The sequence below is a fragment of the Protopterus annectens genome, chromosome 7.part0 (genome assembly GCF_019279795.1).
Source record: "Protopterus annectens isolate FY-2018-M chromosome 7.part0, PAN1.0, whole genome shotgun sequence".
NCBI lineage: Eukaryota > Metazoa > Chordata > Ceratodontiformes > Protopteridae > Protopterus > Protopterus annectens.
Genome location: NC_056739.1, coordinates 1,918,340,702 through 1,918,354,188, shown reverse-complemented (window position 1 = coordinate 1,918,354,188; position 13,487 = coordinate 1,918,340,702). Strand labels below are relative to the sequence as shown.

General features: G+C 40.1%; 1 protein-coding gene across 1 annotated transcript in view; it reads right to left on the bottom strand.

The window, feature by feature from the left end:
• The window catches only part of LOC122807260 (plexin-A1-like), a 2,134,283-nt gene that overhangs the window by 988,128 nt on the left and 1,132,668 nt on the right, over positions 1-13,487 (bottom strand). The window contains exon 7 of the mRNA XM_044078363.1: positions 9,678-9,831. Coding sequence (XP_043934298.1) covers positions 9,678-9,831 — 154 coding nt within the window. The remainder of the gene's footprint in view (positions 1-9,677; positions 9,832-13,487) is intronic.

Below are 13,487 nucleotides of genomic sequence, written 5' to 3'. Positions count from 1 at the left end.
AACACCTGAGAGGAGAACATCAATCACCATGTCATTTAAGCAAAGGTAAAAAGAAGACCCCAAAACTGCACAAACTTCATAATCATAGTAAGAACAGCATCAGTTACTGTAGCATTTTAAACAAAAATGTTCAGCAAGAACAGGAATAATTTGTAAAAGCTGTTGCTATTACAACAGGAAGGGAGAAGACAGTGAGATCTTAATGATCTCATCTTGCAGTTTTTGAGTTTGATTTTTTTTTCAGTCTTTGCTGCATAACTTTGGATATTGTGAAGTTAGCATAACAAAGCTAGTCGTTTAACAGGGCTAGTGGTATCTGGGTAGGAATCAAAACAATGGCCAAACTACTTAGCAGTGTGACCATGTAAGTGGAAGGGACTTGCATCTGTGTATGCTGCCCAATAAATTATTAGACTTAAATGTGTATCTATCTTTAGGAAACAAAAATGAGACATTATACATTTAAACCATAATTTCATATTTTCCTTTTAGCAATAGCAACAAACACACTAACTGGTTTACTAACACTACCTTTGCAAATAACGTGAGCATGGGGGGGTTCTAAATATACATACATATATAGATATATATATATATATATATATATACATACATACACACGCACACACATATATAGGGCTAGCCACCTTGCGATATAAACCTTGGCTTAAGATGAATGTCACTGCTGATGTGACACCCTGACCCCATGTTGGGAATGGGGGTTGAGGATGGATGGATATTACATATATAGATATATATATATATATATATATATATATATATATATATATACATATATACATACACACACACACACACATATATATATATATATATATATATATATATATATATATATATATATATATACACACATACATACATATATGGCTAGCCACCCTGTTATGTAAACCTTGGCTCAAGATGATTGTCACTGCTGAAGTGACACCCTGATCCCACGGAAGTGACACCTTGATCCCATGTGCAAAATGGGAACGGAGGTTGGAGGATGGGTGGATGGATGCATATTATACACACACACACATGTGCATGTGTGGATGCATATTATATGTATATATATATATATATATATATATATATATATATATTTATATTAAAAACACACACACACAGTAGTGCAGTTCACTCCATCAAATACTCAGTTTGATGCTACGTGAATTTATCAAAAGCACTCTGCTGAAAGCAGGAGTTATATGACAGTTAAACAGAGCATTTCCTTTTCCGTTACAGATATGCTGGCGGTCACGATAACTCTAAGTGTATGTTAATGCTGAAAATTTCTGATACAGTGAAAGTTTGGGCACTGGGATGGGAGTCTGTTTATGGGTTAGGGTTACTGTTAAGGGCTACAGAAGAGGAAAGACTGAGTTGTATATATACGATGGTATATGTGGTGTGGGTGTACATATGTCTTGTTCAGTGGTACTCTCAAGGAATAATTTTTTCATAAAGTTATGTATATGGCTGTGGTTAAGAGCAGGTCAACTTTTTTAGTCAGAGGACAGCGGTGTATGACACTCAGTGGTTGTCCCATATGCAGTTAAAATGCCTTGCCTACACCCCCTGCCAACTGACTACAGTTTCTCAGGAAACAGAAGTAAATCATATCTTCATAAGCAAGTTCCTTCAAGCAGAAAGTTAAAGTCATGATAGGAACAAACAAGTACCAGAAACCCACAGAATGTGCTCCACAAACGTTTAATGGAAGTGCTTAACATCTATCAGAAGTTCTTCCATACCTAACCCCCATCTCCACCCACACGTACATATACAGACTCTTTTTAAATCATATAATGTACTTTGTATTACTTATCTGTCTGACTGATGAAGTAAAACGGTCTTTCTAAGACCATTTTCCCTATGCTCCAGATCACGAGGACAAGGATAAAAGTACAGTTTTGTACCTACCATAAATGTAGATGTTCGAGGATCCACATTGCTGCAGTCCTAACAATTGGGGTAGTCCGCTGTCCAGTCGGCCCGAATACCAAAGTATATGGCTGACGTCGGTCAGGGCGCATTAGACTGACGTCAGTACGTCAGGGTACTAATGCGCATGACCGACGTCATATCCTCAGTCTTTTCTTGCCCCAGATGTCAGAAGACCCTGAAAAGATAAGGCCAAAAACCAAAAACTCCCAAAATACCTGCACCAAAAAAAGATATATATATACAATATATACACAATTAGCAGAATATAACCTCACCTACACAACCACCCCTAAACACAGAGGGGAAGGAGGGAGGGTAAATTGGACTGCAGCAATGTGGATCCTCGAACATCTACATTTATGGTAGGTACAAAACTGTACTATGTTCTTCATTCCACATTGCTGCAGTCCTAACAATTGGGTAGAATCCCAAAGCAGAGGTAAGGGAGGCTGGCAAATCAGAAGGAAGCAGGAACTGACAACATGCCTTGCAAAATAGCTGTGGCAAAACCAGCCCTAGACTTAGAGTAGAGAGGAAGGTGATAATGCTTAGAGAAAGTATGCACTGAACTCCAAGTAGCTGCCTCCAAAATATCCTTAGTTGCCACCCCTCTTAGAAATGCTGTGGAAGTGGCAGTAGCCCTAGTGGAATGAGGCCTAATCCCAGCTGGAATCTCCTTGCCATGATGGGAATAACAAAATGTAATGCAACACCCAATCCACCTAGAAATAGTTTGTTTTGACACAGGCTTGCCCCTTGAACTCAAAGCAAAAGAAACAAACAACTGCTGAGACTGCCTAAAATCCTTAGTCCTGCTCAAATAATAACGCAATAGCCTGTGTACATCTAAAGTGTGCAAAATCTTTTCCCCTTTATTTTGGGGATCTGCATAAAAGGTAGGCAAATGAATAGTTTGGTTTAAAGCCACACTAGAAACCACCTTAGGCATAAAGGAAGGATTAGTACGTAAAGATACCCTATCCTTATGAAAAATCAAAAAAGGCTCCACTGCCATAAGGGCCTGTAACTCAGAAACCCTTCTCGCAGAAGTAATGGCCAACAAAAAAGCAGTCTTCCATGACAAGTATTTCAATTCAGCAGTAGCCGCAGGCTCAAAAGGTTGTAGAGTAAGTTTCTCCAACACAAAATTGAGATCCCAAGCAGGAGTAGGAGCTCACGTGGGGTCTTATATTCTTTGCCCTCTAAGAAATTGCTTGAACAAAGGATGTGAAAACAATGGTGGGTCACAATCATAGTGAGCTGAAATTGCTGCAGCATGAATCTTAATGGAAGAGAAAGACAAACCTTTGTCCAATAACTCAGTAAGATATTGAAGAGCCACACTCAAATTAGGCTCCGAAATCTCCAAATTCTTCGCTGCAGTCCAAAATAAAAATCTCTTCCATTTTTCTGCGTACACTTTCCTTGTACTAGGTCTTCTGGCTTCCATAATCACATTTAAAACTTGTTGAGGAAGTTGAGACCTGCTGTCTTTCAAAACAGAATATGCCAGGCTGCTAGATGAAGAGTTTGAAGCTTGACATTGAGCAGATGACCGTCCCTCTGAGACAATAGGTGTGGAATCAAGGGTAAAGGCCATGGAGGCTTCCTTACCAGACTCCTCAGTAATGGGTACCAGTGCTGCCGAGGCCAATCTGGAGCTATTAAAATCATCCTTGGCTTGTCTTGTCTGACCTTTAGAAGCACCTTTGGAAGAAGAGGCAGAGGTGGAAAGGCATACACATGAAGATTTTTCCAACTGAAAGAAAGAGCATCCACTTTCCAAGCTGTGTGATGAAATCCCTTCGTGCAAAACTTTGGCAGCTGGTGGTTTAGTGGAGAAGCGAACAGATCTATGTCTGGAGTTCCCCATGACACTGTCAATTTTGAAATACATGAAGATCCAGTTTCCACTCGTGGGGATCCATGATTTGTCTGCTTAATACATCTGCTAAGGAGTTCTGTGCTCCGGCAGAAACCTTGCCTGAAGAGTTAGTTGCAGACTGAGCGCAGTCTCCCATAAAATCATTGCTTGTCTGCACAATGGGTAAGAATGTGTTCCCCCTTGTTTGTTGATGTACCACATGACAGTTGTGTTGTCTGTTAGAATCAACACCTGCCCTGGAAGAAGTAACTCCTTGAAAGCAATTAATGCAAACTGAACTGCTAACATCTCTTTCATGTTGATATGTAGATGCTGTAGTCTGGCAGGCCACTTGTCTTGTATCCACTTTCCATTTAGATGAGCTCCCCAAGCAATATCTGAGGCATCTGTCGTTAGAATCTGACTTGCCTCTGGCCGGGTCACAGAGAGTCCCTTGTTTAGGTGACATTCCTGAGCCCACCACAAAAATTCCTTTTGAATGCAAGGTATTATTTGAATGACAGTGTCCAAATCCTGGCAGTGCTGTGTCCACAGATTTTTGAGATACCATTGTAGCTTCCTCATATGCAGTTTGGCATTGGGAAGCACCAGAATACAAGATGCCATGAACCCTAAGGCTTGAAGGACTGTCCTTGCAGTCAGCCCGGACTGAAGAGATAGATGATGGAAGTAACTGGAAAGATTCTTTTGTTTGTCCGGGGTTAAAAAGGCCATCTGGGCTGCTGTATTCAGTCTCACACCCAGAAAGCACATGTCTTGAGAGGGTACTAGACTGGACTTTATTTCGTTCACAGAATACCCTAGGCATCTTAGCACTGCTATGACATATTCCAGATGCTGTAGAAGATCTTCTTTTTCTTGAGCCAGAATCAGGCAGTCGTCCAAGTAAGGATAGATTTGGATTCCTGTTAGCCTGAAGTAAGCTATCACTGGAGCCAGAACCTTGGTGAATACTCTGGGCGCAGTAGATAAGCCAAAGGGCAATGCAGAGAACTGATAATGAGAATTTCCAGCTCGAAAACGCAGATACTTCCTGCAACTTAGTCTTATTGGCACATGAAGGTAAGCTTCCTTGAGATCTAAAGTTACCATCCAGTGATCTTTGCCCAGCAGAGGTAAAAGCTGTTGTAACGTCAACATTTTGAACTTGGGAATGTCCAGATAAGTGTTGAGGATAGATAAATCCAGAATTGGTCTCCACGTGTTCCCCTTCTTTGGTACTAGGAACAGGCGAGAATAAAATCCTAGGCCCCTTTCTGGCACAGGAACTGACTGAATGGCCCCTATTTGGAGCAACAGAGAAATTTGCTTGTGAGCCTCTGTTCTTTGAAGAGGAGGAATGTCTGGCATGCCTTTGAAAGGAGGCAAGGTATGGAAATAAAACCTGTAACCGTGGTGAATAATATCCAGAACCCATCTGTCTTGGGTAATTAAATCCCAATTTTCTTTGAAAAGAGACAGCCTTCCTCCCAAAGGTGCTGCCAGGCAAGAACGTACTGGCAGCTGAAAAGGCAGGTCATTGGGTCTGCTTACGAAAGGACTGACCCCTGCCTTCACCAGAAGTCTGAGCAGGGGAACTCCCTGTCCTAGGCCTAAAAGAACCCTGAGCTCTGCCCCTACCACGTCTAGACCTACCCCTAGACTGGGAATCATAAGCAGGATAAGTCCATCCCTTAGTAGGCCAATTTCTACTAAACTTCGGAGGCTGCACCTGCAAAAAATCTTTAACAGTTTGCATAGACTTAGCCTTGTCCTCCATTTTCTTCAAAACTGCTTCCACAGGCGAACCAAACAACACATCAGACTGTAAAGGAGCATCCAAAATCCTAGTCTTAACATGCTCAGCTAAATTCTGATCTCTCAGCCAGGCGTACCTACGAAGAACAGAACCAGTGGCAGCCACCCTGGAAGAGGCCTGCACAGCATCAAAACCACACTGCAAGGAATGTTTACCCACCTGTTCAGACACATGAACTAAATCCTGCAACTCTTTACACTCAATACCTTCAGCCAGAGCATCCACCTTAGATTTCAACTGTGAAAGAAGATAATTCTGATATTTTAACGTGAAACTGACAATTCAACGCCCTCATGGCTAAAGTGGAAGAAGTATACACTTTCTTTCCCCATCTGTCCAAAGCCCTTGCCTCTTTATCAGGAGGGACAGGATTTGTAACAACTGAGGCCTTCACACCTTTAGGTCCCTGAGAGACAGTTTCTGGGTCTGCCCTAGGACTCTTAAAAAGATACTTATGAGCTTCAGGCACCCTATAATACCTATCCGGTTTAACTGGGGCAGGAGGCAAAGAATCAGGATTCAGGGAAGCCTCTGCAAACACATCTTCCACCACATTCAAAACAGGAGGTATAGCTAAAGGCCTATGCTGGGGTAAAAACAAGAATTCCCTAAGCCTTTTCCTGGAATCAGAGAAATCTTGACCTTCCCATTTAAAATTCTCCCTCATGGAATGCAGAGTCTCTGAAAATGAAAAATCCTCAGGAGGAGAAGCAGAAGGAGTGGAATCATCCACATCAGAATCAGAATAAGGAGGGTACTCCTGCAAGTCTTCAGCCGAAGACTCAAGCCTCGAGCATTGCTCAAAACTCTCAAACTCAGGTTCCACCCTAGGCCTCTTATCAGGAGGGGGCATAGAACCCCTAATCATAGTAATCAAATCCTCTGCCATTTTAAGCATATGTTTCTTAGGCAAAGATCCTGAAGCACTAGGAGAAACCCCCACAGAAGCTAATCTTGGCCTGCCCCTCAAAGAAGCCTTGGAAACTGAAGGGGAGGCTCTAACCACCTTAGGAAGAGAGGGAAGAAAAGCCACCTGAGAAGCCCCCTCAGCCTGGCCTACTTCCTGAGAGGATACATCCTGTAACAGTAAAGTCTCTCCCTGAGACTCCAAAGAGACACCTGGCAAAACCTCCGGCTCCACTGAGCCTTCCAAAGAACCGACGTCTGGGACTGTCGGTTCCTCCACCCTAGGCTTTGCTGCTTTATCTTTGCGTTTTAGCGAAGCCGGCCGGAGCATCCGATGGCATTTTATAATTACAACGCTTCCCAAACACTAACCTGGCACAGTCTAACCTTCTCTTAATAGTGCGTTTGTTAAATCTAGCACAAGAGCGGCATCCAACAACGTCGTGCTCAGGCCCTAAACAAGGTATACACAAAGTATGGTAATCCCTATGAGGTATCTGTTTCCCACAAGAAATACAGTTATTCACTTTTTCTGACATCCGGTTAAATACTGAGGCAAGAAAAAACCAAAATATTCCCCAACGGGGTACTTAGCCAACTTTGATTCGGTCTGAAACTCTGACTTCAGAAACTTTCAGAACGCCAACCTGCACTCGCAAAATTGCTTCTGCATCGGACCATGCGGCAAAAAAGACAGAGGATATGACGTCGGTCATGCGCATTAGTACCGTGACGTACTGACGTCAGTCTAATGCGCCCTGACCGACGTCAGCCATATACTTTGGTATTCGGGCCGACTGGACAGCGGACTACCCCAATTGTTAGGACTGCAGCAATGTGGAATGAAGAACATCATTGTATAATTGGACTGTTTAGTAAAGAATCCATCAGCATATTCATAGAAAGTGGGAATTAACAAAAAATACTCAGCAAAAACCTATGAAGGCAAAGAGTGAACATGCAAACACCAGAGAGTGATGAGAGAGAGTGGTAAAGACCCCCAGACCCAGAGCTGTGACGCAGAGATCATACCAGTGAGTTACAGTACACCTTTCTCTTGCCTCCCTTATATTAGGAGTAGCTTGAAAAAGACAAATGGCACATCTTATATTTGGTCTGGTAATCAGTACCAATAACTGCTGCCTGATGTGTCTTGCATTGTTAACCAAAATAAACAACAGAGCACGTCTCATTTCAAAGACCAGAAACCACTGGTCTTGTTAAACAACTAGCTCAGTCATGCCATTGTGCAAGAGGAGACAGAGAAAATCAAAGAGGACTTGTGGAATGAAAGTCACTCTGAATTCACTGTCTTGTCCCTTTCTACTATAATAGCAACAACTTTTATAATTTATTCCTACAATTATTGTACAATTTTGCTCAAAATACTGGAGTAATTGGAGCTCTTTGTAACAGGTTGTCACTGAAAAATACCTGGATCTTGCTAGGCCTAGCAGGTCAACAAAGTGCAAGAAATAAATTCCACCTCCTAGAAAAGCAACTAAAGAAACTGAGTGAATGGGAAAAGCCCATTCAATCAGTGAATGTAAAAAACAAATAGTGCTTGCTTTGTTTGATGCATTATGCCTAACAACTCACTTCTGTACTGTGGAACATCTCTGTATAACAAGTGTTACATGGAAGATCTACAGCAGAAAGACATTCTTGACAGTTTAGTAGGGATAACTTCAGGAGAATATATAGACATCAGTGTGACATTCCTGGCTAGCATTCATGTACAGGATACAATAACCAAAGCACCCACCTGTAAGAAGGGCTGCAGATAATGGAATGACTTGGGGGGGGGGGGGGTGCAACATCAGCAACAACAAACAAAAAAAATGTATCTTCATATGTACCACAAACTGGAAATGTCCCATCTAGAGTACTACACATCACTCTGGGGAGGGTGACAGTTTCTATTCTGAAGTGACCAGAAATTCTCAACATGAACTAATTCTGGGTACATAACAGTGTAGAGTTTAGGATGATACTGGTCTACACTATATCCCTTTTAAACAAATGCTGAGAGGAAAGGTTTTAGAGGCAAGTGCAGCTAATAAATCGCTCTGGCACAGCTTGCATTCTGACAGATGCACACACGTCTCTCTACTTCAAGTAAAATAAGGGAAAAAAATAGAACAATGTATAGCTTCAGTCGGGGGGTTAGATACAGGCAGGTGTGTCAGGAAAGAGAAGAAGTTATCAAGAGATAGACTTCTTCTCCTGGGGATGGGGTATTGATATGCCTATATCCTTCGGGAAACCAACAGGAAAATACTGCCAGGTTAGACAAGCAAGTAAGCAAAGAGTGCACAAGTGGATTCTGAGATGTACGTACATCACTGCCTGCTCATGCATTACTGGACAAAAGATCCTATAAAAGTTAAATAACTTCTAGCTACAGTATGCTGGGCCATACCTACTGCCAAACCATTGACCTAGACTGCACAAGAAAACTGAAAAAAAAAACCACCCTTGTTTTGGTATAGATATTTGCTTAGTAAGTTGTTCATAACATTACACTGGGGTTAAAAAAGATGTCTGGCTCAATACTGTAGCTATGGTGTACAACAGAACTACTGCTCATCGAACAAGCACCTTTACACTGGCAAAAATCTTTACTAAGAATGATTTGCATGCTAGCAGCAAACATACGACACCAATACCTAGAAAGCAGGAGAGTGTTACCAGCAGATTAGACAGCGCAGTGTTTCCTTAAAAAGAAAAAAACAGCAACAAAGGTGGGGATAAAACATTCTCGCTGTACCATCACAAATTTTTTCTCAAAGAAGTGTAATAAATACACTTGGTTACAACCATATACCTGCTGCCAAATGACAAATCAAGGATTAACTAAAACTTATCTACATCAAATGCTGCCATAGACTACCTATGTAAAGGTCAGTGCTCCTCCCCCCTTAAAAGGTGGTCACTGGCAAAAAGCCTCAAATAAAAGACTGTAAATGCAGCTAAGCAAGACAAAAATGCTTTCTCAGTCATAAAGTAAAAATGTGAAACAGCTGAAAAATAAACTTAAGTGACTGTTTCCTCAATCTCAATGAAGAATCCTGATGTTAATACTACAGCTGTTATAAGCATTTCCCAGTCTCCTCCACTACTGTTCAGACTCACCTTGACCCTTGGTGATGGGGACAACATCTTTTGCAGACGGTGAAATGCAGAAAATCCTTCCTTCCTCTATCCTTCCCTCACTTTCAGTGAAATCCTCAAAGGAGCAATTCACCCCAGCAGAAAGATCCGGGACATTCCACGCTTGCAAAACCAACTGCGGAAATAAGAAAAAAAAATAGCAGTGTTAAAGGAATATAAAATAATGCACAAATGGAAATATTACAACATTCTTTGCATATCAGATACAAAAAAGAAAATAAATAAAAAAAAAGACTGAATAATTCTATGTTTACACAACCAACACAAAACAGGCCACTGGCTTCAGGGAGCAAATTGCAACCTTTTGATCAGTAAATCTGCATGTTAATATCAGTATTTTTTTTTTAGAAGCGAATAATGCTTATGCATGTAAATTCACACAAAAGTTATACGAATTCAGAGAAATGCATGCAGAAAATACTGCACCATAAGGCATACCACCAGCAGCATTAACATTGTGGACAGTGGTGTTAAAACACAAATCTTGGGAGTTCTACACAGAGCAGGCCAGCTGGGGGCAACGTGCCACTATGCTAAATCATCCAGTTATTCTGACATTTTCCCTCCAGTGTCACACAAAAGAATTTAACAAGTTACTCAGTCACTAAACAGCAGTGGTCGCCAGGACCATCATTTAGCAAATAGAACAAGAAGTTAAAGGGAAGAATTCACGGCTATTTTACTGCCCTACATCAGACAGCAGTCACGTGGGGCTGCTAATAACGGAGAAGACAGCACAAGTGATCAAATAAACTTGCTTTCAGAATTGAATAATTTATATAATATTGCTTAGGTCATATGATGTATAGCAATATACGAGAAGTATAATGTTTATGTTAATATAGACTGATTACTTTTATATTAATGCTAATTTCCCTATATCACAAGTGATAATGCAATAAAGGTGTCTGGAAAAGAAAAGGAAAAAAAATGTAAACAGTGCATCAGTCCCTCTTCAATAACCATCAATTACAGGATTCTGTAACCACAGGCAAGAATTAAAAGAGCTAGAAAGCATCTGGGAGGGTCTGTCCTTTTGACCTCACAAGGGAAATGAGACGTCTGTGCTACATTTAAAGGAGGGCAACCAGCAAAGAAGTACAAGATCTGGGATATTGCCATCTATGCACACTGTCATCAACGGTAGTAAACTAGTGGTAAAAGGCTCTCATTGTCTGACTTTCTATCTAAGCATTAACAGATGAAAGAAAAACAAAAACCTACAAAATCTGGGCGGTTCTTCAATGCTCTGTTTCATTATGATGGGGTACATGACTGGGACTTCCATTATTAATCTCAAACAAATACAAAAACAAGTACTACTGTTTAGCCATACAAATTGGCTGCAAAGTGAGAAGTACCCTTACCACCACACCTAGAATCAGTACTAGAATTAAGAGTTGCTAAGGTAACATCCTGAATAAAACGCACCACTTCACATCTGAATAAACTACTCTCCAACCAGAAAAAGTCAGCAACACATTGTTTGTTATGTTACAATGATGACAGAATATCAAACATGCCTGAGCACATTTAAACTATTCTCCCATAAATTTCAGTAACACATAACTGATTTACCATACAAGCACAGAATAAATTCCAATTCCTTCCCTCACACAAATCACCACATGAATATTAAGGCTTATGTGACAGCTGTCTCACAGTACAAGGGCTCTATTATGTCTGTTCATTAAAACTATTTGGAATTTACATGTCCTCTTTGCACCCCAATATATCTACTTCAGATTCTCTTTTCTTCCCTCATCCTCAAAAAATGCAGGTAGGCTTGCTATTCAGACAGTTTCTGCATATAGCATTTGCACTGTGACTTTGGTCAGAGCTGCAAAGGTTTGCACAAATAAGACTAAAATGTAATCAATATATTAACTATTACAAATTAAAGGATTAGCATACACAAATTTCCATTTTCTGAAGATAATCTTTTTGTAGCATCAGAGATCAGCCATACAACTGTTGCCTTTTTTGGTTAGATCAAGCTTGTTTAAAATCTTTAGAAAACCAGATTTCTGATTTCTCAGGGGAGTGGGATATCTAAATCCAAAAAAAAAATGTATGATCAAATTCTTGTGTAGTACCACCAAGCCAGAAATTACTAAATGCAATAGTCAAAATTAGCCTGAGACTTCCACAAGCAACGGTACCTGTCATGATGCTGCATAATAAATTTAGATATTGAGGTTGTATAGGTCCCCAAGGAGTATTATAAAATTAGGCAGAAATGCTAGATGATGCAAGATTTAACCAGTTTTCTTTCCACAGTTTCAGCCTTAAAAGAAGCTATACAGAAAAAGTCAGAAAAGAGTTTACAGAAATGCCTTAACCAATACTTATGAGTTTAGTTAAAAAAATTCATCATGTCGGTCTTGTGCATTCACTTCTTAACTTGAAAATGTATTTTAAAACCTAAGTACAGTTCATTCCCAATATCTTTCTCTTTTCTTTTTTTAAGTTATCATATTTTAACAGTAACATGGTATTACATACATTAATAAAACAGAAAACAAGCAGTATCCATAGAAATCCGTTGTCACACAGTATTACGAATGCTTTCTTTTTAACAATCATTCATACAAACATTACATAAATTGCTCAGTTTCTGACTTCTCAAACCTCACTGCTCCTCTTCACCATTATGCTGTGTGCATTGTTCCCACAAACTCCTTTATTTCTAAGAACATTGATCCTTTCCTTTTTAAGGATACCAGTTCCAGTACTCGTCTCCTTCACAATATCCTGGACTCCCTTGACATTGGGAAAAACTTTGCTTTCCATTTTCTAGTAACAGCTTTCTTGGCAGCCAATGAAATTATTGTTAGTGAGGCCTTACGATGTCTTGGCAATTCAGATCCTATATCCAATCTCAAAAGAACAGTTTCCTTAGTTACAACCATTTGTTCTTCTCAACAGTTATATTTTTTTTTATTTTTTTTTTTGATAACACGCTGCCAATTACCCCCCATCATACACCCCCCCCCCCCCGGCATTTATCAACCAGAGGAAAAATTCTTCGAAGTCTACTTGCAGTATAAAAATACCTGTGCCAACATTTTCATTCAAAAAATGCTGAGCCTCCCAAATTTGTTGACTTCCCATTGTCTTTTTGTAGTGTTGCTTAATCTCCTTTGATTACATTTTATAGTTATATTGCATTATTTCATGTGCCCTAGTAATCATCCCTTTTTAACAGAAGCTTCTGTTCTAGAAACTAATATCACCTTCACTTTTTTGAGCAGACTGACTCTACAGTAACTCTCCCCACATAAAGTTTAGTGGTCTACAGTAAACACTAAGCTAACCAGCACCCATGGGGATTGGTAGATGCTGGACAACTGTAGTTTCTGGTTGCTTGAAAGTTACTATTAAAAATAGGCCTAACTAATACTGTACCCTATATTATTTGTTTGGTTTGACTTGTCAGATTGGGGAGAGCGGGAATTTATTCCTATCTTCCTTTTTAATACTCAAACTCTAAAAATGTAAGGTATGTTTCTGTGGGGGGAAAACAAAGCGCAACCAAATGAAAATTGTACTGTGTTTGTTTGATTTTTTTTTGCCGGTTTCTTGACAGTGCAGGTTGCTAGAGTTCCGGTTAACTGAAAATTTTATAATCCTTGTATCTGTGTCTTTTTTCATAATCTGATCCATCTTCAAAAATGTCCAGAGGTCACCTACTAATGCACTGTATTTTTCTAAGTGATCACAACTTTTATATATCATCTTCTTGAATTTTAAGAAACACAGGAAGGTATC